Source organism: Ranitomeya variabilis, chromosome 2, assembly GCF_051348905.1.
Source record: "Ranitomeya variabilis isolate aRanVar5 chromosome 2, aRanVar5.hap1, whole genome shotgun sequence".
NCBI lineage: Eukaryota > Metazoa > Chordata > Amphibia > Anura > Dendrobatidae > Ranitomeya > Ranitomeya variabilis.
The window spans coordinates 371,888,212-371,914,308 of NC_135233.1; the positions used below are offsets into that span (position 1 = coordinate 371,888,212).

At 44.3% G+C, this 26,097-nt stretch overlaps 1 protein-coding gene across 5 annotated transcripts in view; it reads right to left on the minus strand.

Annotated features, from left to right (window-relative positions):
• LOC143809455 (neural proliferation differentiation and control protein 1-like) overlaps positions 1 to 26,097 on the minus strand; it is a 43,214-nt gene that overhangs the window by 7,067 nt on the left and 10,050 nt on the right. Inside the window, exon 1 of one of the 5 annotated variants that reach the window (XM_077292526.1) lies at positions 1,610 to 2,246. The exons of 1 other annotated variant lie outside the window; for it this stretch is intronic. In XM_077292526.1, the coding sequence (XP_077148641.1) occupies positions 1,610 to 1,658 (49 nt within the window). In that variant the 5' untranslated portion in view covers positions 1,659 to 2,246. Of the gene's footprint in view, positions 1 to 1,252; positions 1,461 to 1,609; positions 2,247 to 26,097 lie in introns of those variants that run through there. 3 more of the 5 variants (XM_077292529.1, XM_077292528.1, XM_077292531.1) reach the window with 3 other exon arrangements.

Genomic DNA, 26,097 nt, shown 5'->3' on the forward strand with positions numbered 1-26,097 from the left:
GGGTAAGGAAAGGGTGAATCAAACACCCGAAAACCCCGCCCATATGACCCAAAACCGGTCCCGCCAGATTCAAGTGACAGGTTCCCTTTAATGTGAAATAAAATGAACTTTTCTGAATTCACCAAATGGCTGCAATGAAACAAAGAGTGAAAAATTTAAAGGGGTCTAAATGCTTTCCGTACCCACTGTATGTGTGTATATATATATATATATATACAGTATATATATATATATATATATATATACTGTATATATACCACTTTATAAGTTAATTAGCGACTAGCTAACTTTTTCTGAAAAAGCAAACTTTTAAGGTGTTCTTCCTCATTAGCATATATGTGCTACATCAAACGTGAAGATAACTGTCCCTAAGGCAGACAGTCGTCTCTAGCCCATACCTGGGACAACACATAACCATGGAAATGCAATATTTCCATGCTATAGCAATAATAATCTGATATTAACACCATATGATGGTCAAATTGGTCCACTACTGGGTGGACAATAGTATCACTGTCTGCCATTCATACTATTGTCCTATCCCTTGATGACGCCGCATCTGCGGTGAAACATGTTGGGGGGACGTGTCTGCTAAATACATGTCCTGTTCTTTTAGATAGTGATGGCAATCCGGGTTCTTATCATTCATTAATATAGGCAATAGTACTTCCTATTCAGAATTTATTAAAAGCAGACTAGGGACATAAATATATATTTTTTTAACAAGTATTTCTATTATCACCCAGCTCATTTTAATAATAATAGAGGTTACGTTTTATGGCTGGCTAAATAGGGATAAAATTTGGGGTTCTTTCCTCTGTATCACCATTTTGATATATGGAACATATAACTCCAAGAGCTGACACTCATTCAAGATTGCTGCTGTGGATGTGAAACTAGATCCCCATTAGTGACGAGCGAACGTGCTGGGATAAGGTGTTAACCATGCTCGTGTGCTAACCGGGTGACTTCGGCGTGTTGGAAATATATGTTTGAGTCCCCGCGGTTGCCTGTCTCGTGGATGTTCGACAGCCGCAACGCATGCAGGGGTTGACTATCAAACAGGTAATCCTTGCATTTGTTGGGGCTGTCGAACAGCCGCGAGACATGCAGCTGCGGGGACTCAAAAATATTTTTTGAGCACGCTGAAGACACTCTGTGAGCCGGGCTTTCAATGGGTTAATAGTTATATTGACACAAGATAATGCAACTATGAGGTTATAAAAGCCATGTGGGGTCTTTTTAGCGCTACCAGTTGCATTTTGAGAGATGTAGTTCATCAAGTCTTGGGTTGCAGACCACATCTTCAGTTTCCATGGTGCTTTTCACCGACGCACAACCTCAATGTCGCCTCTAACATGACTTCTTTCATCTGAATGCTGTCACTCCGCACGTACTAAACAGACGATAATGTACTTTACTCATTAGATTCTGCCTTCAGATGACGTTTTTTTTTGCGTTTCCTTGGCAACAGAATCACAGTCTAGATACAGGAAATGGTTAGTGAGGTCAGAAGTGGCGGTGTCGGAGGGGGGGTTGGAGAAAAGGAGATAGCAAACAGGTAATAAAAAGAATCATACAACAATACCAATATAATTTGCGAGCTTACCTGAGACAGCGACCAGGAGCAGAAAAACATGAAGTCCAGTGATCACCATCCTGTGCTTAGACTAACACATGAAGATGACCGCTCGATGATATGGCAGCAGTTGCGTCAATGCACAATACAATGCTACCACTCGAAAGTACCCCCTCTTATACTAGGTGACCGACCATACACTTACATGCATATAGGATATCTATGGGTGCATGCAACAGGTGTCCGCAAGACTGCGGCGGGTAGATTTGCATGCACTGTAAGGGTTAATGTGCAAATATAGTTGCATAAAGTGAGATAATATTTGCAGAAAGTAATACAGATCTTCATACAGTACGTAGTTCTAAATGACCGCTGCCGTACGTCGCTGCTACCCGACAGTCTCTATCCATGTGATATATTCTTGCGCTGTCTAATTTTGTCCCTCGCCTCCCCTCGGTGCCATGCTCTCCCTCTGTGAGTGCCCTGGTCCTTCTGCGGAGTCCTGGTGAGGAGTGTTTTTTTTCCCTGCGCACTGATATTTCTTTATGAATGGAGAGATGCGTGGGAGGGGGCCGTGTGTCTGTGTGCAGAGCCTTGTGTCATCCATGAGACAGGCCAATGGGAGGTGGGATACAGCAGAATGGATGCAGACCTGCGGCGTCTCTGATGCCCGCTCTTGCAAAATCATATCAATGCTCATAAAGTATCTTCTCCTTTTAGGGAGGTATTGTTCACACTACTTTTTTTTTTGTACAAGGATTTTGAAGCAGATCCTCTTTGAGTTTTTTATCACAGATTTTGAAGATGATCAGCTTCAATATACACACAAAAAAACACTTAAAATATTATTCGATGTGGATTTTGAAGACTTAAAAAAAAAAAACCCTATGTGTCAGCCCAAGACACTTCAGTTTCAGCCTTTTTTCTGCTGTGGATTGATTTTTTTTTTTATTGCCGATTTTGAATGGTTTGTTCTCCTGGAATTTTTCAATGTGAATTATTCTGGCATAAAAAAAAGGAAACAGAAACTATGTAAAGAAACAGACCAACATTTTTCGCCACTTTTTTTTGTATATGCATTTTTCCGCTTTCAACTAATTTTAACGTCAAATGTGATCAGTTTTCCTGCTAAGGGCTCCCTCCCACTTGTGATTGAATCAGACGAATGCAACCCGATTAAAAATCGGACTGCATTATGACCAGTGCTATTCTATCATTGAGTGTTAATCTGAGATTTAATTTCCAGCATGAATCGGATCACGATCGGACTAGAAAAAAATTGCAGCATGCTGCGATTGTAATCGGAAATCGTATCGCATTCGGCAGTAGAAGTCAATGGGCGTGAGAAAAAAATCACACAACACTCAGATCATACAAATGCCGTCTGATTTTTACACACCAATGTCCTTTGAAAAGCCGGCAATCCATCTGCAGCATACAGTAAAATCACAGCGTGACCCAACAGAATAGAATAAATAGACAGATAGACAGGCCACGCCATGTGGACCTAATAAAGTCCACCTTATTTTGAAACTACTTTTTTGAGTGCTGCCTTCCGTTTTTTACTACTTCCAGATAGACAGATAGATAGAAAGATATCAGTGACATATATAATTAGTACAGTGCTTGTGTAGCTTACAACATATGTATTTTATTACTAAATAAATGATTTTCTGGAAAAAAAAATGGCGTGGGATCCCCTGACATTTTATTAACCTGCAGAGGGAAAGCGGACAGCTGGAGGCAAATATTTAGCCTGGGAAGGGGGTAATACCGATGGAGCTTCCCAGGCTATTAATATCAGCTCACAGCTGTATACTTTGCCTTTCCTGGTTATTAAAATAGGGGACTCCACAAAAAATGATGTAGGGTTCCCCTATAATTAATAACCAAACTACCAGCATCAGGTGCTTATCTACAGAATTCTGGAATGCTGTAGATAAGCCCCCGATGTATCCTGAAAGATGAGAAAAAGAGGTTATATTATACTCACCCAGGGGCGTTCCCGCTGCGGTCCGGTCCGACGTATACTCACTGCAACGCCCAATCCACTGAAGTCAATGTCTCCTGTAAAAGAATTAAAATAATAAACAACCATATCAGGAGTAAGTATACATCTGTGAGCTGATATTAATAGCCTGGAAAGTTCCATGGGTATTACCCCCTTCCCAGGCTACAAACATCAGTCCATAGTGTCACGGTTCCACTCTGACTTACGGCTGGGCCGTGAGAAGTGACTAGCGTCACACATAGCTGTCGGCTTTCCCTCTTCTGGTTAATAAAATTCCGGGGGGACATCATGTAATTTTTTACAGAAATTATTTTATTTAGTAATAAAATACTTTAAATAATAATTTATATAATAAAATATATATAATAAATATATAATAATAATTTAAATAATTTATTTAGTAATAAAATACATTGTACAATTGCTTGGAAAAGTGATTGACAGGTTGGTCACACTTGTGAAGCATAGTGCTTGACAAGTGTGACCAACTTTTTACTATTAATGCTGCCTATGCAGCATTAACAGTAAAAGACAGAATGTTAAAAATAATAAAAGAAAATAAAAATTATGGTTATTCCCACCTTCCGACGGCCCCCGATCTCCTCAGCGGCTCCCGGTACGTACCCAGGGATGCTTTGCGTGAAGGACCTTTGTGACGTCACGGTCGTGCAACCGCAATGTCATCTCAGGTGATTCGCACAATGCATCCCATTGAACGGAAGAAAACAATGGGAAAATCCAAGTGCGGTGAAATTGCGGAAAAAAAAAGCAATTCTGACATTTTTTTTAAAGTGTAACTCTTGTGCTAAAATTCACCTCGCAATATGATTCTCCTCATTAATGCAATTACAGCGATGCCCAACATGTCCATTTTTTTTATTATTATTATTTGAGTGTTTAAAAAGAAAAAAATTGGTAACAAAATAATTTGTAGTTTGTGTCATTATTTTCCAAGACCACTGACGCATTTTTTTTTGGCCTATGGAGCTGTGTGATGGCTTATTTTTTGCGGGTGAGACAACATTTTTATTAGAACCATTTTGGGATAGATGTAGGTTTTTGAATGCTTGATACAGCCTTTTTTTGGAATTGCGGTGACCCAAAAAACTTAACTTTGGCGTTCTTGAATGTTTTCCATTTACGGTGTTTACTGATCGGGAAAACAGTTTTTTTTGTATTTTGATAGATTGGACTTTTCTGAATGTGGCAACACCACATACCATATTTTTCGTATTATAAGACACACTTTTTTCCTCTGAAAATTGAGATCTTGGTTCCTGAGATCTCAAACTGCGCATGTGCCACCTCTTGAAGCCATTTTCCCAAAGTCCACCACAGTGGAAAAGATGGGAAGTGCGGGGATTCACAAAATTTTCCGAAAACCTACAGTCCGCTGCAGCCTCACATTGCCGAACACCCTCTCCTCCCAGCCTGGGGCCCGCAGCATCGCCACACTCCTGTTGCCACCACTGTCAGCTTCCTGCATATGCGACCCTGCCTCCTGGGACCCCGCTCCACCATAGCACCCCTCCACCCGGCCTTAACCCCTTCACCCCCGGAGCTTTTTCCGTTTTTCCGTTTTCGTTTTTCGCTCCCCTCCTTCCCAGAGCCATAACTTTTTTATTTTTCCGTCAATTTGGCCATGTGAGGGCTTATTTTTTGCGGGACGAGTTGTACTTTTGAACGACATCATTGGTTTTAGCATGTCGTGTACTAGAAAACGGGAAAAAAATTCCAAGTGCAGTGAAATTGCAAAAAAAGTGCAATCCCACACTTGTTTTTTGCTTGCCTATTTTGCTAGGTTCACTAAATGCTAAAACTGACCTGCCATTATGATTCTCCAGGTCACTACGAGTTCATAGACACCTAACATGACTAGGTTATGTTTCACCTAAGTGGTGAAAAAAAAATCCAAACTTTGCAAAAAACAAAACAAAACAAAATTGCGCCATTTTCCGATACTCGTAGCGTCTCCATTTTTCGTGATCTGGGGTCAGGTGAGGACTTATTTTTTGCGTGCCGAGCTGGCGTTTTTAATGATAGCATTTTAGTGTAGATACGTTCTTTTGATCGCCCGTTATTGCATTTTAATGCAATGTCGTGGCGACCAAAAAAACGTAAATCTGGCGTTTCAAATTTTTTTCTCATTACGCCATTTAGCGATCAGGTTAATACTTTTTTTTTATTGATAGATCGGGCGATTCTGAACGCGGCGATACCAAATATGTGTAGGTTGGGTTTTTTTTTTATTGATTTATTTTGATTGGGGCGAAAGGGGGGTGATTTAAACTTTTATATTTTTTTTATTTTTTTCACATTTTTAAAAACTTTTTTTTTTAACTTTTGCCATGCTTCTATAGCCTCCATGGGAGGCTAGAAGCAGGCACAGCCCGATCGGCTCTGCTACATAACAGCGATCATCAGATCGCTGTTATGTAGCTAAAATGCAGGTGTGCTGTGAGCGCCGACCACAGGGGGGCGCTCACAGCCACCGGCAATCAGTAACCATAGAGGTCTCAAGGACCTCTATGGTTACAATGGAGGAGCATCGCCGACCCCCGATCATGTGACGGGGGTCGGCGATGCGCTCATATCCGGCCGCACGGCCGGATGCGGTAGTTAAATGCCGCTGTCTGCGTTTGACAGCGGCATTTAACTAGTTAATAGCGGCGGGTGATCGCGATTTCACCCGCCGCTATTGCGCGCACATGTCAGCTGTAAAAAACAGCTGACATGTCGCGACTTTGATGTGCGCTCACCGCCGGAGCGCACATCAAAGCGGGGGTCCCGACATGTGACGTACTATTCCGTCACATGTCGGGAAGGGGTTAAGCTACACTAAAAGTGGACTATAAGATGCACCACCATTTTATTAAAAAATGTTTTCCTTTTTGTTCGACCCAAAATTCGGGATGAGTCTTATAGTCCAGTGCATCTTATAATTCGTAAAATACAGTATGTGTATTTCTTTTTTTTCTTTTTTTCATATCTTTACTTTCAAGGGGGGGAAAAAGAGTGATTTGAATTTTTAGCTTTTTGGGGTGTTTTTCTTTTTTTTTTTTTACTTTTTACGGTTATTGTTAGCCCTTGGGGACTTGAACATACAATCGTCCGATCAGTTGTTCTATATACAGCGATGCGCTGTATACAGCAGGAATCACGGTCTGTTTTGAAGTCCGGCCACATGCATGGTTTTACAGTAGCTCCTTAATGACAGGCACAGGGGTCATCAGCCGACCCCCGGCTGTCATGTCAACCAATCGGCGGCCCACGATCACGTCATGGGAGCGCTGATGGGCGAAGAAAATGAGAAACGGGGGGCATCTTGGTGCATGTTAAATGCCGCTGTATTGACAGTTCACCATTGTTCCACCCACGATTGTTAGCGACAGGTCCTGGCTGTAATACATAGACATCACCTGCCAGGTATGGGGCGGGCTCATTGGAGGAGCCTGCTCCATACTCCCACTTACCATGTGCAACATACTTTTATGGCAGATGTTGTGAAGGGGTTAATAAACTGTTATTTTGTACATGTGGGCATTCATGTCTGTGAACATTTTTCATTAAACTGTTTTGAAGGTCATATACACACTACATTTGTGCCCTTAGCCTACAGTATGTATCTGGAGCTTTTCCCGATGTATACTGTATCGTTGCCATAGTCCCCCATTTACCAGATGAAAGTCAAAATTGTTATTTTGGTCTGCTTTTGGCCAGTAAGCATCTGCATGCTGTTTTTGACTGCACTTTTAGGCCGGCGTCACACTCAGCGTATGTAAATACGGTCCGTTTATTACGGCCGTAATACGCAAAAATGTTCCCAAAATAGTGATCCGTATGTCATCCGTAGACAGGGTGTGGCAGCGTATTTTGCGCATGGCATCCTCCGTATGTAATCCGTATGGCATCCGTACTGCGATATTTTCTCGCAGGCTTGCAAAACCAACATCTAATGGATTTATGTGCTCAAATGTTCGTTAAAACATATATACAGTATGTATATATATATATATATATATGTCATTGAGACACACACATATATATATACTGTATTTATATTTAATTCAGCGCGAGATATGTGAAAAGCCGGTAATTCAATTGCCAGCTTTTCATTTCTCCTTCCCAAACCCGACAGGATATGAGACATGGTTTACATACAGTAAACCATCTCATATCCCTTTTTTTTTCATATTCCACACTACTAATGTTAGTAGTGTGTATGTGCAAAATTTGGGCGCTGTAGCTTGTAAAATAAAGGGTTAAATCGCGGAAAAAAATGGCGTGGGCTCCCGCGCAATTTTCTCCGCCAGAGTGGTAAAGCCAGTGACTGAGGGCAGATATTAATAATATTAATAGCCTAAAGAGGGTCCATGGTTATTGCCCCCACCCCTGGCTACAAACATCTGCCCCAGCCACCCCAGAAAAGGCACATCTGGAAGATGCGCCTATTCTGGCACTTGGCCACTCTCTTCCCACTCCCGTCTAGCGGTGGGATATGGGGTAATGAAGGGTTAATGTCACCTTGCTATTGTAAGGTGACATTAAGCCAGATTAATAATGGAGAGGCGTCAATTATGACACCTATCCATTATTAATCCAATAGTACGAAATGGTTAATAAAACACACACACACACATTATTTAAAAGTATTTTAATGAAATAAAGACACAGGGTGTTGTAATATTTTATTATACTGGTAATCCACCTGAAGACCCTCGTTCTGTAACAAAGGAAAAATAAAAAAACAACAATATCTCATACCTTCCGTCGCTCAGATCAAGTCCCACGAAGTAAATCCATCTGAAGGGGTTAAATCATTTTACAGCCAGGAGCTCTGCTAAAGCAGTGCTCCTGCCTGTAAAACCCCCGTGGAATGAATGGAAAGCGGGGTGACCTGTAGTCCACTACTAACATTAGTAGTGTGGAATATGCAAAAAAAAAAGGGATATGAGATGGTTTACTGTATGTAAACCATGTCTCATATCCTGTCGGGTTTGTGAAGGAGAAATGAAAAGCCGGCAATTGAATTACCGGCTTTTCTATAGAACACCGCTGCGTATTTCTCGCAAGTCACACTGCTGGTCCGTGTGTAATCCGTATTTTTCTCGCCCCCATAGACTTTCATTGGCGATTTTTTTGCGCAATCTGGTGACAAAAGCAGCATGCTGTGATTTTCTACGGCCGTAGAAGACCGTATAATACGGATCCGTAAAATACGGCTGATAGGAGCTGGGACATAGAGAATCATTGGGCCGTGTGTTATGCTTATTTTACGGATGTATTTTCTGCGCTCATACGTCCGTAAAACTCGCTAGTGTGACGCCGGCCTTATATAGAGGCTATGTATACCATGCAAATATAATTTTTTTTTTTTTACAGAATGACTCCCTCTGGTGCACAGATGCCTCGGCATTAGTGATGGGCGAATGTGGGCGGATATCGCCATATCTGATCATGCTCGGATGTTATCTTGGGAGTGCTCGTATATTATGCTCTAATCCCTGGGGCTGCATGATTTGAGGATGTTAGAGGAGCCTCAACACATGCAGGGTTTGCCTGTTTGTTACGGAATCCCTGTGTGTTCAGACTGTCCAACAACCGCAAATCATGCAGCCCCAGAAAAGCAAACATAATACACGAGCACACCCGAGATACTCGGATAACACCCAAGCATGCTCGGGTAAGACATTATCCGAGCACATTCGCCCATCACTAATCAGCAGCCATCCTGACCGTGGCCACTGTTGGACACATACCTCCTGAACATATGTGACGGACACAGGCAAAGGGACCTAATCTTATGAATCGTATGCCTGAAAAAGAATGTGCTTTAAGATGATCTGCCAGCTCTCCTGACATCTTTATTAGTAATTAATTGTGATATATTGATTCTCGAGCATTTTGTCTTAAAACTCATATTGTTCCTCTATTATTCCACTTAGAAACGTATGAGAAAAAGAAAATGAAATTACAACTCAGATGATAGTACATACGTATTGAACAGTAGGCACAGTGACTAGAAGGCATCCATCACCCAATGGCTATAGTTCAAAACGTATTGATTAAGCAAATCCAATATTAGTCTATGAGTGAAAGATGTCACTGTTAGGCATCCACCACTGTCCCTAACAGTCATAAGCATCACATCAGGAAGGGGTTGGTGGTTTGGGGTCTGACACCTGCATCCCCACTGCGCAACCATTCTCAGCTCATGTAAACAGCTGGAACTAGTGAGCGAGTATACTCGTTGCTCGGATGGTCTCCGAGTATTTGTAAGTCCTCTGAGATTTAGTTTTTTTTTACGCAGCTGCATGATTTACAGCTGCTAGCCAGGCTGAGTACACGTGGGGGTTGCCTGGTTGCTAGGGAATCCCCACGTATTCAAGCTGTCTAGCAGCTGTAAATCTTTCAGCTGCGGCGACGAAAACTAAATCTCTGAGCAGTCATAAATACTCGGAGACCACCCGAGCGTGCTCTGGAAAACCCGAGCAACGAGTACACTCACTCATCACGAGCTGGAACAGCACAGCTCTTTACATTGTATAGTGGCTGTTAACAAGACCTGAATCTCAGTTCTGGTTCACTTTAGTAAGACCTAAAGATCTTTAGGATAGAACCTCAGTATCGTTGGCCTGAAAAAGATCTTTCAAGGGATTTCATCAGACGGTGCTAAAGTTGGTTTCTTAGGCTGGAGTCATACACAACGTATAAAAATACGGTCCGTTTTTGATGGCCGAGATACGCAGAAAATTTCCTGAACAGTGATCTGTATTCAATGCGAGGATGCGATTTTTCTCCAAAAATTATCCATGTGTATATCCGTATGGCATCCGTACAGCGAGATTTTCTCGCCGGCTTGCTAAACGGACATAGAATGGATCCATGGCCTCAAATATTCGTAAAAACATATATACAGTCTAAATAAATATATGTCATTGAGACACATATATATATACATATATTTATATTTCATATACCACCTACAAATAGACTGAAGCATACGCCAAGTAAAAATTCAAAAAAAATTTTTTATTTAACAAATATTGACTCACAACTGTTTAAAGGGAACCTGTCACCCCCAAAATCGCGGGTGAGGTAAGCCCACTGGCATCAGGGGCTTATCTACAGCCTTCTGTAATGCGGTAGATAAGCCCATGATGTATCCTAAAAGATTAGAAAAAGACGTTAGATTATACTCACCCAGGGGCAGTCCCGTTGCTGGTCCGGGTCCGGGTCCAGCGCCTCCCATCCTCATCAGATGACGTCCTCTTCTGGTCTTCACTCTGTGGCTCCAGCGCAGGTGTACTTTGTTTGCCCTGTTGAGGGCAGAGCAACGTACTGCAGTGCGTAGGAGCTGGGCCTCTCTGACCTTTCCCGGCGCCTGCGCACTGCAGTACTTTGCTCTGCCCTCAACAGGACAGACAAAGTACACCTGCGCAGGAGTCGCAGCGTGAAGACCAGAGGAGGACGTCATCTGATGAATATGGGAGGCCCCGGACCCGGACCAGCAGCGGGACCGCCCATGGGTGAGTATAATCTAACGTCTTTTTCTCATCTTTTAGGATATTACATCGGGGGCTTATCTACAGCATTCCAGAAGGCTGTAGATAAGCCCCTGATGCTGGTGGGCTTACCTCACCCCCGATTTTGGGGGTGACAGGTTCCCTTTAAAAAGATTCAGTGGATGAATACACACATATGGACCTGAGAACACAGGGCATAATATACCCATGCCATAAACATTAAAAAAAAATGGATAAATATCCAGAGTGTATAAAGAAAAAAAATTATTTAGCACTATGCACTTTAATGTTATCTATTGTCTTTAGAGATAGCAAGTAATCTTATATGTAGTGAAGAGCCACAAAGATTTTCACATAGAGCCATAAGCTATATGGGCATCTAAATAGAGATGTATGAAAAACTCTTTTCCTTATTTATGTGTTTATGCTTTATGAATGTTATATTGAATACCAAATTTGGTTGACATATGAGTTCAGAAGCACTGTTTGCAAAGTGAAATATATTGAATTTATAACATTGATTAACACTCAAGAAAGCTTTTCTCTCCATATGGCCGGCGTCACACTAGCGAGTTTTACGGACGTATGAGAGGTGCAGAAAATACGGATTGCATACGGTACAATGATTCTCTATGGCCCAGCTCCTATCAGCCGTATTTTACTGATCCGTATTATACGGTCTTGTACGGCCGTAGAAAATCGCAGCATGCTGCGTTTGTCACCGTATTGCGCAAAAAAAATCACCAATGAAAGTCTATGGGGGCGAGAAAAATACGGATTACACAAGGACCAGCAGTGTGACTTGCGAGAAATACGCAGCGGTGTTCTATAGAAAAGCCGGCAATTCAATTGCCGGCTTTTTCTTTCTCCTTCACAAACCCGACAGGATATGAGACAAGGTTTACATACAGTAAGGCCATGTGCACACGTTGCGGATTCTGCTGCGGATTTTTCCACAGCGGATTTGGAAAATCTGCAGTGCAAAACCACTGCGGTTTTCACTGCAGATTTTATCGCAGTTTCTTCTGCGGATTCCTCTGCGGGTTTTCAACTGCACTTTCCTATTGGTGCATGTTGAAAACCGCTGCGGAATCCGCAGAAAGTAGTGACATGCTGCGGAAAATAATCTGCTGCGTTTCCGCGCGGAATTTTCTGCAGCATGTGCACAGCGGTTTTTTTTCCCCATAGGTTTACATGGTACTGTAAACTTTGGGAAAACTGCTGCGGATCCGCAGGACATTCCCCTGCACTCCATTCATTCACAACATTTTACAGACAGGAGCGACTGCTTTAGCACAGCTCCTGGCTGTAAAATGATTTAACCCCTTCAATGGATTTACATCGTGTGACTGACAGAACGACGGAAGGTATGGGATATTGTTGATTTTTTATTTTACCTTTTTTACAGGACGAGGGTCTTCAGGTGGATTACCAGTATAATAAAATATTACAACACCCTGTGTCTTTATTTCATTAAAATACTTTTAAATAATGTGTGTGTGTTTTATTAACCATTTCGTACTATTGGATTAATAATGGATAGGTGTCATAATTGACGCCTCTCCATTATTAATCTGGCTTAATGTCACCTTACAATAGCAAGGTGACATTAACCCTTCATTACCCCATATCCCACCGCTACACGGGAGTGGGAAGAGAGTGGCCAAGTGCCAGAATAGGCGCTTCTTCCAGATGTGCCTTTTCTGGGGTGGCTGGGGGCAGATGTTTTTAGCCAGGGGGGGCCAATAACCATGGACCCTCTCTAGGCTATTAATATCTGCCCTCAGTCACTGGCTTTACCACTCTGGCGGAGAAAATTGCGCGGGAGCCCACACCAATTTATTCTGCGATTTATCCCTTTATTTTACAAGCTACAGCGCCCAAATTTTGCACATACACACTACTAACATTAGTAGTGTGGAATATGCAAAAAAAAAAAGGGATATGAGATGGTTTACTGTATGTAAACCATGTCTCATATCCTGTCGGGTTTGTGAAGGAGAAAGAAAAAGCCGGCAATTGAATTACCGGCTTTTCACATATCTCGCGCTGAATTAAATATAAATACAGTATATATATATATATATACATATATATATATATATATGTGTGTGTGTGTGTGTGTGTGTGTCTCAATGACATATATATATAATAATAATAATAATTTTTATTTATATAGAGCCAACATATTCCACAGCGCTTTACAAATTATAGAGGGGACTTGTACAGACAATAGACATTACAGCATAACAGAAATCACAGTTCAAAACAGATACCAGGAGGAATGAGGGCCCTGCTCGCAAGCTTACAAACTATGAGGAAAAGGGGAGACACGAGAGGTGGATGGTAACAATTGCTTTAGTTATTTGGACCAGCCATAGTGTAAGGCTCGGGTGTTCATGTAAAGCTGCATGAACCAGTTAACTGCCTAAGTATGTAGCAGTACAGACTCAGAGGGCTATTAACTGCATAAAGTGTATGAGAGTGCAGCGCCCCAGAGTCCTGGTCGTTGCAGTACTGTGGCTCCGCCACTAAGGGGAGCTATGGTACGTCTGATGGCACTGAAGGAGTTCATCTGACCAGGTATCACAGACACCAATACATTTCACAGCCGGGCCTCCAGGGGGAGCTAAGGGTTCTATTCATTAGGCCACTCCTCACATACTGGTAAAACTGGGGGTCAGGCAGGAAGTTAGAACAGAAAGCTGACTGGGTTGGAACCAGGCAACACCTTGTGGCAGAGGGTGTTGTGGGAGAAGATTCGGTAGGGTCCCTGTCAGGGGTGGGATCCTGACAGAGGCCTGGCAACTTGAGAGAACGTAACGGGACCGTGCCTGCTCAGCATAGCGGCGGTGCCCAAGGAGGGATTGGAAGCGAGATAGATTGTGCTGAGTGAGAAACGAGATCAAAGCAAGAAGGAGAATACCAGTAGGAGTCGTGCTGTGAGACCGAGGCAACATCCTACTGAGGCGCACAACCGGCGGCCGGAACGCCGAGGAAGTATTCATACACCTAGCTTCAAGCACTACTTCAAACCAACGGCAGGACAGTCAGTCATAGGCGGGCTGTCTCACCTAAATCACCTACGAAGACATAGGGGGCAACTTGTGGAGAGGGGCGACTCTAGGGTCCCGGAAGAGCTCCGAGCCTACCCGTCATACGGGTGCCGTCCTAACCGTAACATCAGGGAGGGACGGAAGATTAGCAGAACATCATCTAATCGAGTTGTGAGGGAACTTAAGAAACGGACACAACAGTTGTGGGGACTTTCCGTAAGCACAGCAGGGAAGGATCGCAACACATAGCGCTAGCAGGAAGGCACAGATTTCCACCTGCAAGGAGAACTCTGGAGGTGCCATTGGACCGGCCGGACTTGCGCAGCCTGGTTAACCGTATTCCGGATTGAGGACCCAGAGATCTTCAGTAAAGAGGTAAAGAGACTGCAACTTGGTGTCCTTGTTATTTACTGCACCGCACCACCACCACCATCCACATCAATCATTCACTGTACGCCCCTCAGCAGGGTCACGGACCGGGCCTAGCCACCGTGACAACCCCAGAGCAGAGACTCAGAGGCCCGGTATCGGGTACCCCTTGGCCCTGCGGCAGTGGGGGCGCTACAACTTGGCGTCACGAACAGGATCTACTTAAGCCTGAAGAATCAGGTCATGTGTGCCTTGGAACTGTGATTTATCGTGCTTGGACTGTGCTTTATTGAGAGGATTGTGTATTGCCGTTTGCCGCCAGAAGTTCCCGCCAAAAACCGCCGCCATTGCTACACCAAAGAAGAAGGAGGGCGTGCCATGGGAGGAGACTACCAAAGTGGCGCCAGAAGCGGCGACCGCCCCCTGCGCCTCTTGCTGCAAAGCGAAGACCTGCCTCAAAGCAGAGGACGACCCCTTGATTTGCAACGGCGGGAAGCGGGTGACGGAGAAGCTCGACCCCGGAGAAATGGCGGAGCCAGGTGCATGCACTGCCACCGACTATCAGGCAGCGATGATGAACAGCAAGTGCCTGAACGAGGAAGGAGCAATCCCGGCTTGCCCTCACCCACCAGAGGCGGACCCACGTCCACCGCAGCGGAAGGACCTGAAGTCCTTGGAACCGGCAGCGGAGCTGAGCCTACCCATCCCGACCTCGGAGCCAGCGGAGGTGGAACCATGGAGGGCGGAGCCGCATCCAGAGAACACATTGGAGGAGCCGCGTTCCGGGCTGCAGCCGACTCCAGCGTCCTCGTTAGTGGACCGGATCGACATCGGTGGAATCACATCAGGCGCAGGTATGGAAGACGCCCCTGCTCCCCCGCTCGATCCCGCTCCCGCGACCGACCCTCACCCCAGTAAAAGCCGTCTCCTCTCGGCAGAGCTAGTGGTGTTACCCCCCGACGTAATGGGGAAGCTGGTACCACCGCTGCCGACCAGGATGGGAGAACCCATAGACGTGGGCCCAGACGGGGTGATTCTCCAGTGGGACACCCCCCGGATTGGGCCAGATGGGGCTCGGGAGGAAGGTTTCACCCTTGCTGTGCTTACCTGGGAACAATACAAACAATGCTTGATCCTACATTGGAAAAGACAAAAAGAGGCAGAACTGACTGACCCACCGAGAGTACAACAATCGCCTCTTGCGTGTGGTAAGAAGGACGAGGTAAAGCGGGGAACTGTGTTGGCCTTCCACCCGAAGAGGGGATGGGGCTCCATACAGGAACCGGGGCTACCAACTGACGTCTTCGTTACTAGTTGCAACGTGAAGACTCCCTGCTGCAGCCGAGATGGTGATCCATTGCAAAAGGGGGATCAGGTGACCTACACCCGTCATCGGAATGCATACGGATGGTACGCTCGGAACGTTCGCCGATGTGAGCTTGGGGGAGCGTCATCTGTTACTTCAACCATGATGGAACCAGACGTGACAGATCTTACCACTATTGCCGCCGTACGTCTCATTGCAGCAACTGAGCTGGCGGCTAGAGTCCGCCTTCAGATTCAGACATCAGGTGGTCTGACTGCACCCGGGAAATCCACCAGTGACACTGGTGCGGCATCAGCCGTCGACCAAGGATCGAAGCCTGCACAGTCAGGAGGTGTCCACTTTCGGCTGATGTCGTGCACCCTACTATGAGGATAAACCTCGATACCATGAGAATGTAAATAGTTACTGTTCTACTGTTTTGCTGCTAAACCCGTCTAGGGTTAACTCTTAAAGGGATCCCTTTGTTGACCCGGGATCCCTACTGCTTGTTTTTTGGTTATTTTCTATTTGCTTCTTTGTTATCAAGAACTGCCGCAATCATGAACAGTGCATGATACAAACTGCTTGTAAATAGTTTGCACCTTCTTAAAGATGCTCCCTACTGGTTTTACTTAAAGAAGGACTCTTTGTGAAGATACCGCACCGGAGCCTTTGCTGAGTATGGACTGGTAGCTTGAGAAGATGTGCTACCTCATAAAGACTTGGTCCCCTCTTAAAGGGGATGTTCACTTGTTGCACTTAAAGAATGGTATTGCTTTAAGACTGATAGATAGCAATAATGTCTTGACAAAAAGAAAGTGATGATGATGCTTACATGAAAAAGTTATATGTATCCAACCAGTTGATTGTAAGAAATGATTGATAATGTTGATAGAAAATGAGGACAGAGAGTGAACCCGTACGGGGTTAGTCAGTGAGTCCTCTTAGGAGCCATGTAAGGATGGCTGTGATTTCAAACCGAAAGTAAATGTTATGTTCTATACTGTGTATAGTAGTTGAAAAGGCAGTAGGCCCGGGCTGAAAGGGGCGGTCCTGTAAAGAAAGGAGAGGCAGTAGGCCTGGAGCAGTTAGGACAGGCGGTCCTGCAGATTTAACGAAGGAGAATGAAAGAGAAAGAGTTAATTAATATTATAATGTTCAGAATAATTCTTTAGTGGGTTAGCTTGCACGCCCTTAAAGAAGAAGTCAGTTTCATAATGTTTTATAAGTAAGTCTTTAGTGGATAGGGAGTATACGTCCTTAAAGGCAATGTCAACTTGTTATTCAAAAGTTTGCACTGAGTAGAATACCCGGTTGGGTAACAGGAGTTATTTATAGCCTGTAATTTATAATGTTTAACCATGTTTGTAACGTTCAAGTGTCCTCACCTCCCATAAAGGGAAGCTCTGTTCAAGCTTACTTATTGTTATTGCATTTTCAAAATTGTATGTCTTTTTGCTAACCTGTATTGTTGTTTTCTTCCCAGTCCAGGAGTACTGGATTTAACCGGGGGGGAGTGCAGCGCCCCAGAGTCCTGGTCGTTGCAGTACTGTGGCTCCGCCACTAAGGGGAGCTATGGTACGTCTGATGGCACTGAAGGAGTTCATCTGACCAGGTATCACAGACACCAATACATTTCACAGCCGGGCCTCCAGGGGGAGCTAAGGGTTCTATTCATTAGGCCACTCCTCACATACTGGTAAAACTGGGGGTCAGGCAGGAAGTTAGAACAGAAAGCTGACTGGGTTGGAACCAGGCAACACCTTGTGGCAGAGGGTGTTGTGGGAGAAGATTTGGTAGGGTCCCTGTCAGGGGTGGGATCCTGACAGAGGCCTGGCAACTTGAGAGAACGTAACGGGACCGTGCCTGCTCAGCATAGCGGCGGTGCCCAAGGAGGGATTGGAAGCGAGATAGATTGTGCTGAGTGAGAAACGAGATCAAAGCAAGAAGGAGAATACCAGTAGGAGTCGTGCTGTGAGACCGAGGCAACATCCTACTGAGGCGCACAACCGGCGGCCGGAACGCCGAGGAAGTATTCATACACCTAGCTTCAAGCACTACTTCAAACCAACGGCAGGACAGTCAGTCATAGGCGGGCTGTCTCACCTAAATCACCTACGAAGACATAGGGGGCAACTTGTGGAGAGGGGCGACTCTAGGGTCCCGGAAGAGCTCCGAGCCTACCCGTCATACGGGTGCCGTCCTAACCGTAACATCAGGGAGGGACGGAAGATTAGCAGAACATCATCTAATCGAGTTGTGAGGGAACTTAAGAAACGGACACAACAGTTGTGGGGACTTTCCGTAAGCACAGCAGGGAAGGATCGCAACACATAGCGCTAGCAGGAAGGCACAGATTTCCACCTGCAAGGAGAACTCTGGAGGTGCCATTGGACCGGCCGGACTTGCGCAGCCTGGTTAACCGTATTCCGGATTGAGGACCCAGAGATCTTCAGTAAAGAGGTAAAGAGACTGCAACTTGGTGTCCTCGTTATTTACTGCACCGCACCACCACCACCATCCACATCTATCATTCACTGTACGCCCCTCAGCAGGGTCACGGACCGGGCCTAGCCACCATGACAACCCCAGAGCAGAGACTCAGAGGCCCGGTATCGGGTACCCCTCGGCCCTGCGGCAGTGGGGGCGCTACAAGAACATGATGCGAGGAACACGATTATGGTTTTTTATTTAATTAATTTATTTTTTTATTTAATAGGCCAAACAGGGATAGTTAGGTTAATGCGTTGAGGCGGTAGGCCAATCTGAACAAATGAGTTTTTAGGGCACGCTTAAAACTGTGGGGATTGGGGATTAATCGTATTAACCTAGGTAGTGCATTACAAAGAATCGGCGCAGCACGTGTAAAGTCTTGGAGACGGGAGTGGGAGGTTCTGATTATATATATATATATATATATATATATATATATATATATACATATATATATATATATATATATATGTATATATACTGTATATATGTTTTAACTAACAATTGAGCCCATAAATCCATTAGATGTCGATTTTGCAAGCCTGCGAGAAAATATCGCAGTACGGATGCCATGCGCAAAATACGCTGCCACACCCTGCCTACGGATCACAATTTTTGTAACATTTCTGCGTATTACGGCCGTAAAATACGTACCGTATTTTCATACGCTGAGTGTGACGCCGGCCTATAAGGTAGCCCTTTCTGAGGAACCCTAGAGAAAACATTTTTTCTTTATACACTCTGGATATTTATCCATTTTTTTTGAATGTTTATGGCATGGGTATATTATGTCCTGTGTTCTCAGGTCCATATGTGTGTATTCATCCACTGAATCTTTTTAAACAGTTGTGAGTCAATATTTGTTAAATATATATATATACACTCACTGGCCACTTTATTAGGTACACCTGTCCAACTTCTTGTTAACACTTAATTTCTAATCAGCCAATCACATGGCGGCAACTCAGTGCATTTAGGCATGTAGACATGGTCAAGACAATCTCCTGCAGTTCAAACCGAGCATCAGTATGGGGAAGAAAGGTGATTTGAGTGCCTTTGAACGTGGCATGGTTGTTGGTGCCAGAAGGGCTGGTCTGAGTATTTCAGAAACTGCTGATCTACTGGGATTTTCACGCACAACCATCTCTAGGGTTTACAGAGAATGGTCCGAAAAAGAAAAACATCCAGTGAGCGGCAGTTCTGTGGGCGGAAATGCCTTGTTGATGCCAGAGGTCAGAGGAGAATGGGCAGACTGGTTCGAGCTGATAGAAAGGCAACACTGACTCAAATCGCCACCCGTTACAACCAAGGTAGGCCTATGAGCATCTCTGAACGCACAGTGCGTCGAACTTTGAGGCAGATGGGCTACAGCAGCAGAAGACCACACCGGGTACCACTCCTTTCAGCTAAGAACAGGAAACTGAGGCTACAATTTGCACAAGCTCATCGAAATTGGACAGTAGAAGATTGGAAAAACGTTGCTTGGTCTGATGAGTCTCGATTTCTGCTACGACATTCGGATGGTAGGGTCAGAATTTGGCGTAAACAACATGAAAGCATGGATCCATCCTGCCTTGTATGGAGCATCTTTGGGATGTGCAGCCGACAAATCTGCGGCAACTGTGTGATGCCATCATGTCAATATGGACCAAAATCTCTGAGGAATGCTTCCAGCACCTTGTTGAATCTATGCCACGAAGAATTGAGGCAGTTCTGAAGGCAAAAGGGGGTCCAACCCGTTACTAGCATGGTGTACCTAATAAAGTGGCCGGTGAGTGTATATATTTTTACTTTTTACTTGGCATATGCTTCAGTTTATTTGTAGGTGGTATGTTATTTTGGAAGCGCCATTTGTGACTAGGTCATTTCTTTTTTGGTTATATTTCTATTTCATATATGTGTGTTTTTAACCCTTTATTAATATTGGACCCTTTATTACCCCATATCCCAGAATAGGCGCATCTTACAGATGTGCGTTTTCTGGGGTGGCTGGGGGCAGATGTTTTTAGCCCGGGGGGGTCCTATAATCATGGTCCCTCTGTAGGCTATTAATATCTGCCCTCAGTCACTGGCTTTTCCACTCTGGCGAAGAAAATTGCGTGGGAGCCCACGCCAGTTTTTTTTCCGCGATTTAACCCTTTATTTTAACAGCTAGAACCCCCACATTTTGCACACATACACTTCTAACTTTACTAGTGAGGAATATGTAAAAAATAAGGGATATGAAATGGTTTACTGTATGTAAACCATGTCTCATATCCTGTCGGGTTTGATAAGGAGAGAGCAAAAGCCGGAAATTGAATTACTGGCTTTTCTGCTATCTAGCGCTATATGAAATATAAATATATATGTCTCACTGATAGATATATATATAAACAGTATATATATATACAGGTACTTCTCAAAAAATTAGCATATAGTGTTAAATTTCATTATTTACCATAATGTAATGATTACAATTAAACTTTCATATACTATAGATTCATTATCCACCAACTGAAATTTGTCAGGTCTTTTATTGTTTTAATACTGATGATTTTGGCATACAACTCCTGATAACCCAAAAAACCTGTCTCAATAAATTAGCATATCAAGAAAAGGTTCTCTAAATGACCTATTACCGTAATCTTCTGAATCAACTAATTAACTCTAAACACATGCAAAAGATACCGGAGGCTTTTAAAAACTCCCTGCCTGGTTCATTACTCAAAACCCCCATCATGGGTAAGACTAGCGACCTGACAGATGTCAAGAAGGCCATCATTGACACCCTCAAGCAAGAGGGTAAGACCCAGAAAGAAATTTCTCAACAAATAGGCTGTTCCCAGAGTGCTGTATCAAGGCACCTCAATGGTAAGTCTGTTGGAAGGAAACAATGTGGCAGAAAACGCTGTACAACGAGAAGAGGTGACCGGAACCTGAGGAAGCAGTGGACTGAGTCTGGTGTGGAAACATCCAGAGCCACTGTGCACAGGCGTGTGCAGGAAATGGGCTACAGGTGCCGCATTCCCCAGGTAAAGCCACTTTTGAACCATAAACAGCGGCAGAAGCGCCTGACCTGGGCTACAGAGAAGCAGCACTGGACTGTTGCTAAGTGGTCCCAAGTACTTTTTTCTGATGAAAGCAAATTTTGCATGTAATTCGGAAATCAAGGTGCCAGAGTCTGGAGGAAGACTGGGGAGAAGGAAAAGCCAAAATGCCTGAAGTCCAGTGTCAAGTACCCACAGTCAGTGATGGTGTGGGGTGCCATGTCAGCTGCTGGTGTTGGTCCACTGTGTTTCATCAAGGGCAGGGTCAATGCAGCTAGCTATCAGGAGATTTTGGAGCACTTCATGCTTCCATCGGCTGAAATGCTTTATGGAGATGAAGATTTCATTTTTCAGCACGACCTGGCACCTGCTCACAGTGCCAAAACCACTGGTAAATGGTTTACTGACCATGGTATTACTGTGCTCAATTGGCCTGCCAACTCTCCTGACCTGAACCCCATAGAGAATCTGTGGGATATTGTGAAGTGAAAGTTGAGAGACGCAAGACCCAACACTCTGGATGAGCTTAAGGCTGCTATTGAAGCATCCTGGGCCTCCATAACATCTCAGCAGTGTCACAGGCTGATTGCCTCCATGCCACGCCGCATTGAAGCAGTCATTTCTGCCAAAGGATTCCCGACCAAGTATTGAGTGCATAACTGAACATTATTATTTGATGGTTTTTTTGTTTGGTATTAAAAAACACTTTTATTTGATTGGTCGGGTGAAATATGCTAATTTATTGAGACAGGTTTTTTGGGTTATCAGGAGTTGTATGCCAAAATCATCAGTATTAAAACAATAAAAGACCTGACAAATTTCAGTTGGTGGATAATGAATCTATAGTATATGAAAGTTTAATTGTAATCATTACATTATGGTAAATAATGAAATTTAACACTATATGCTAATTTTTTGAGAAGGACCTGTATATACAGTGGAGCAAAAAAGTATTTAGTCAGTCAGCAATAGTGCAAGTTCCACCACGTAAAAAGATGAGAGGCGTCTGTAATTTACATCATAGGTAGACCTCAACTATGGGAGACAAACTGAGAAAAAAAAATCCAGAAAATCACATTGTCTGTTTTTTATCATTTTATTTGCATTTTATGGTGGAAAATAAGTATTTGGTCAGAAACAAAATTTAATCTCAATACTTTGTAATATATCCTTTGTTGGCAATGACCGAGGTCAAACGTTTTCTGTAAGTCTTCACAAGGTTGCCACACACTGTTGTTGGTATGTTGGCCCATTCCTCAATGCAGATCTCCTCTAGAGCAGTGATGTTTTTGGCTTTTCGCTTGGCAACACGGACTTTCAACTCCCTCCAAAGGTTTTCTATAGGGTTGAGATCTGGAGACTGGCTAGGCCACTCCAGGACCTTGAAATGCTTCTTACGAAGCCACTCCTTCGTTGCCCTGGCGGTGTGCTTTGGATCATTGTCATGTTGAAAGACCCAGCCACGTTTCATCTTCAATGCCCTTGCTGATGGAAGGAGGTTTGCACTCAAAATCTCACGATACATGGCCCCATTCATTCTTTCATGTACCCGGATCAGTCGTCCTGGCCCCTTTGCAGAGAAACAGCCCCAAAGCATGATGCTTCCACCACCATGCTTTACAATAGGTATGGTGTTTGATGGATGCAACTCAGTATTCTTTTTCCTCCAAACACGACAAGTTGTGTTTCTACCAAACAGTTCCAGTTTGGTTTCATCAGACCATAGGACATTCTCCCAAAACTCCTCTGGATCATCCAAATGCTCTCTAGCAAACTTCAGACGGGCCCGGACATGTACTGGCTTAAGCAGTGGGACACGTCTGGCACTGCAGGATCTGAGTCCATGGTGGCGTAGTGTGTTACTTATGGTAGGCCTTGTTACATTGGTCCCAGCTCTCTGCAGTTCATTCACTAGGTCCCCCCGCGTGGTTCTGGGATTTTTGCTCACCGTTCTTGTGATCATTCTGACCCCATGGGGTGGGATTTTGCGTGGAGCCCCAGATCGAGGGAGATTATCAGTGGTCTTGAATGTCTTCCATTTTCTAATTATTGCTCCCACTGTTGATTTCTTCACTCCAAGCTGGTTGGCTATTGCAGATTCAGTCTTCCCAGCCTGGTGCAGGGCTACAATTTTGTTTCTGGTGTCCTTTGACAGCTCTTTGGTCTTCACCATAGTGGAGTTTGGAGTCAGACTGCTTGAGGGTGTGCACAGGTGTCTTTTTATACTGATAACAAGTTTAAACAGGTGCCATTACTACAGGTAATGAGTGGAGGAAAGAGGAGACTCTTAAAGAAGAAGTTACAGGTCTGTGAGAGCCAGAAATCTTGATTGTTTGTTTCTGACCAAATACTTATTTTCCACCATAATATGCAAATAAAATGATAAAAAAACAGACAATGTGATTTTCTGGATTTTTTTTTCTCAGTTTGTCTCCCATAGTTGAGGTCTAACTATGATGTAAATTACAGACGCCTCTCATCTTTTTAAGTGCTGGAACTTGCACTATTGCTGAATGACTAAATACTTTTTTGCCCCACTGTATATATACCTATTCTATGTGTAGACATTTATTCTATCTATTCTAGTCTAACCTGTCAGTGTGATTTTACTGTACACCGCACTGAATTGCCGGCTTTTCTATAGAACACCGGTGCATATTTCTCGCAAGTCACACTGATGGTCCGTGTGTAATCCAATTTTTTCTCACCCCCATAGACTTTCATTGGCGACTCTCGGCCGAGATATGCTGACAATCGCAGCATGCTGCAATTTCACTCGGATCCTGAATACGGCCGAGAAAACAACGGATAACAGGAGCTGCCCCGTAGATTAACATTGGGCCGAGTGCTAAGCGATTTTTTATCGCATTGCACTCGGCCGTATTACAGACTAGTGTGACTCCGGCCTTATTCATCAGTTTCAGCCCAAAGTCATTTAACCCCTTCACCCACGGAGCTTTATTCGGTTTTTCGTTTTTTGCTCCCCTCCTTCCCAGAGCCATAGCTTTTTTATTTTTCTGTCAATATGGCCATGGAGGGCTTATTTTTTTGTGGGACGAGTTGTACTTTTGAACGACACCATTGGTTTTACCATGTCGTGTACTAGAAAACGGGAAAAAAATTCCAAGTGCTGTAAAATTGCAAAAAAGTGCAATCCCACAGTTGTTTTTTGTTTGGCTTTTTTTGCTAGGTTTGCTAGATGCTAAAACTGTCCTGCCATTATGATTCTCCAGGTCATTACAAGTTCATAGACACCAAACATGTATAGTTTGTTTTTTTATCTAAGTGGAGAAAAAACAATTCCAAACTTTGCTTAAAAAAAAAAGCAATTTTCCAATACCTGTAGCGTCTCCATTTTTCATGATCTGGGATTGGGTAAGGACTTATTTTTTGTGCGCCGAGCTGACATTTTTAATGATACCATTTTGGTGCAGATATGATATTTTGATCGCCCGTTATTGCATTTTAATGCAATGTCACGGTGACCAAAAAATGTAATTGTGACTTTTTCTCGCGACGCCATTTATCGATCAGCTTAATCCTTTTTTTTTTATTGATAAATCGGGCGATTCTGAACACGGCGATACCAAATATGTGTATTTGTTTGATTTTATTTTTTTATTTTGAATGAGGCGAAAGGGGGGTGATTTGAGCTTATGTATTTTTGTATATATTTTAAAGGGGTTGTCCACTACTTTTAATTATCCCCCCAATGTATCCCCCCGGGGTCCCTGATGAATTGTGTAAATACCTTCCGTTGCCGTTTTCGCCTGTGAGCGGCGCTATGCTGGCGGCTGAGTCCGGGTCACGTGACCCCCAGGCTGCAGCCACCGCTAATTTCCGCCGACGTCACGTCAATTTCCAGACTCTGGAAATTGACGTGACGTCATGAGCAGGCGTGACCCCAGGCTCCACAGACAGCAGTCACTCATCAAGAGTGACTGGGCTGTGGGCGGCGCTGGGGCCTGCAGGGCTGTGCTGGGGCGGGCGGGGCTAGGTAGTAGGTAGGGATGTGAACGCTGTGTTCTGGGATGGGCGGGCGTGGGGAAGTCTGCGGGATATGCCAGTGCCTGCGCCGTGGTGCCGGTATGTGCTGGCGCCGGCATGTGCCGATGCCTGCACCGTGATGTGCCGTGGTGACGGTATGTGCTGGCGCCGTGATGTGCCGGTGCCTGCGCCGTGATGTGCCGTGGTGCCAGTATGTGCTGCCGCTGGGATGTGCCGGTGCCTGCGCCGTGATGTGTCGGCATCGGGATGTGCCATGGGGCTGCGCCGGGCTGTGCGGTGGGTCTGCTGGCCGTGCTGGGGTCTGCGGCGTGCGGGTGTTATTGCAGTATGTCTCTGTGTGCAGGCTTCGTCCGATGGGACTACAAGTCCCATCGGGCTCTGCCTGCTACAGTGACAGTGAATGACACATTAGCCAATGATGGGACAGTAGTAGTCCCATCATCCGGCTAATGTGTTGAATGTAAAAAAAAAAAAAAAACACATATACAGTGCATACATGCAACACACACCATGTGACATGTAACATGTGACATCATGCGACAACATGCGACAACATGCAACATACGACATGCAATGACATGCGACATGTGACAACATGCAATATGTGACATGCACCATGCGACATGCAACATGCGACGACATGCAACATGTGACATGCACCATGCGATGACATGCGACATGCAACATGTGACATGCACCATGCGATAACATGCGACGACA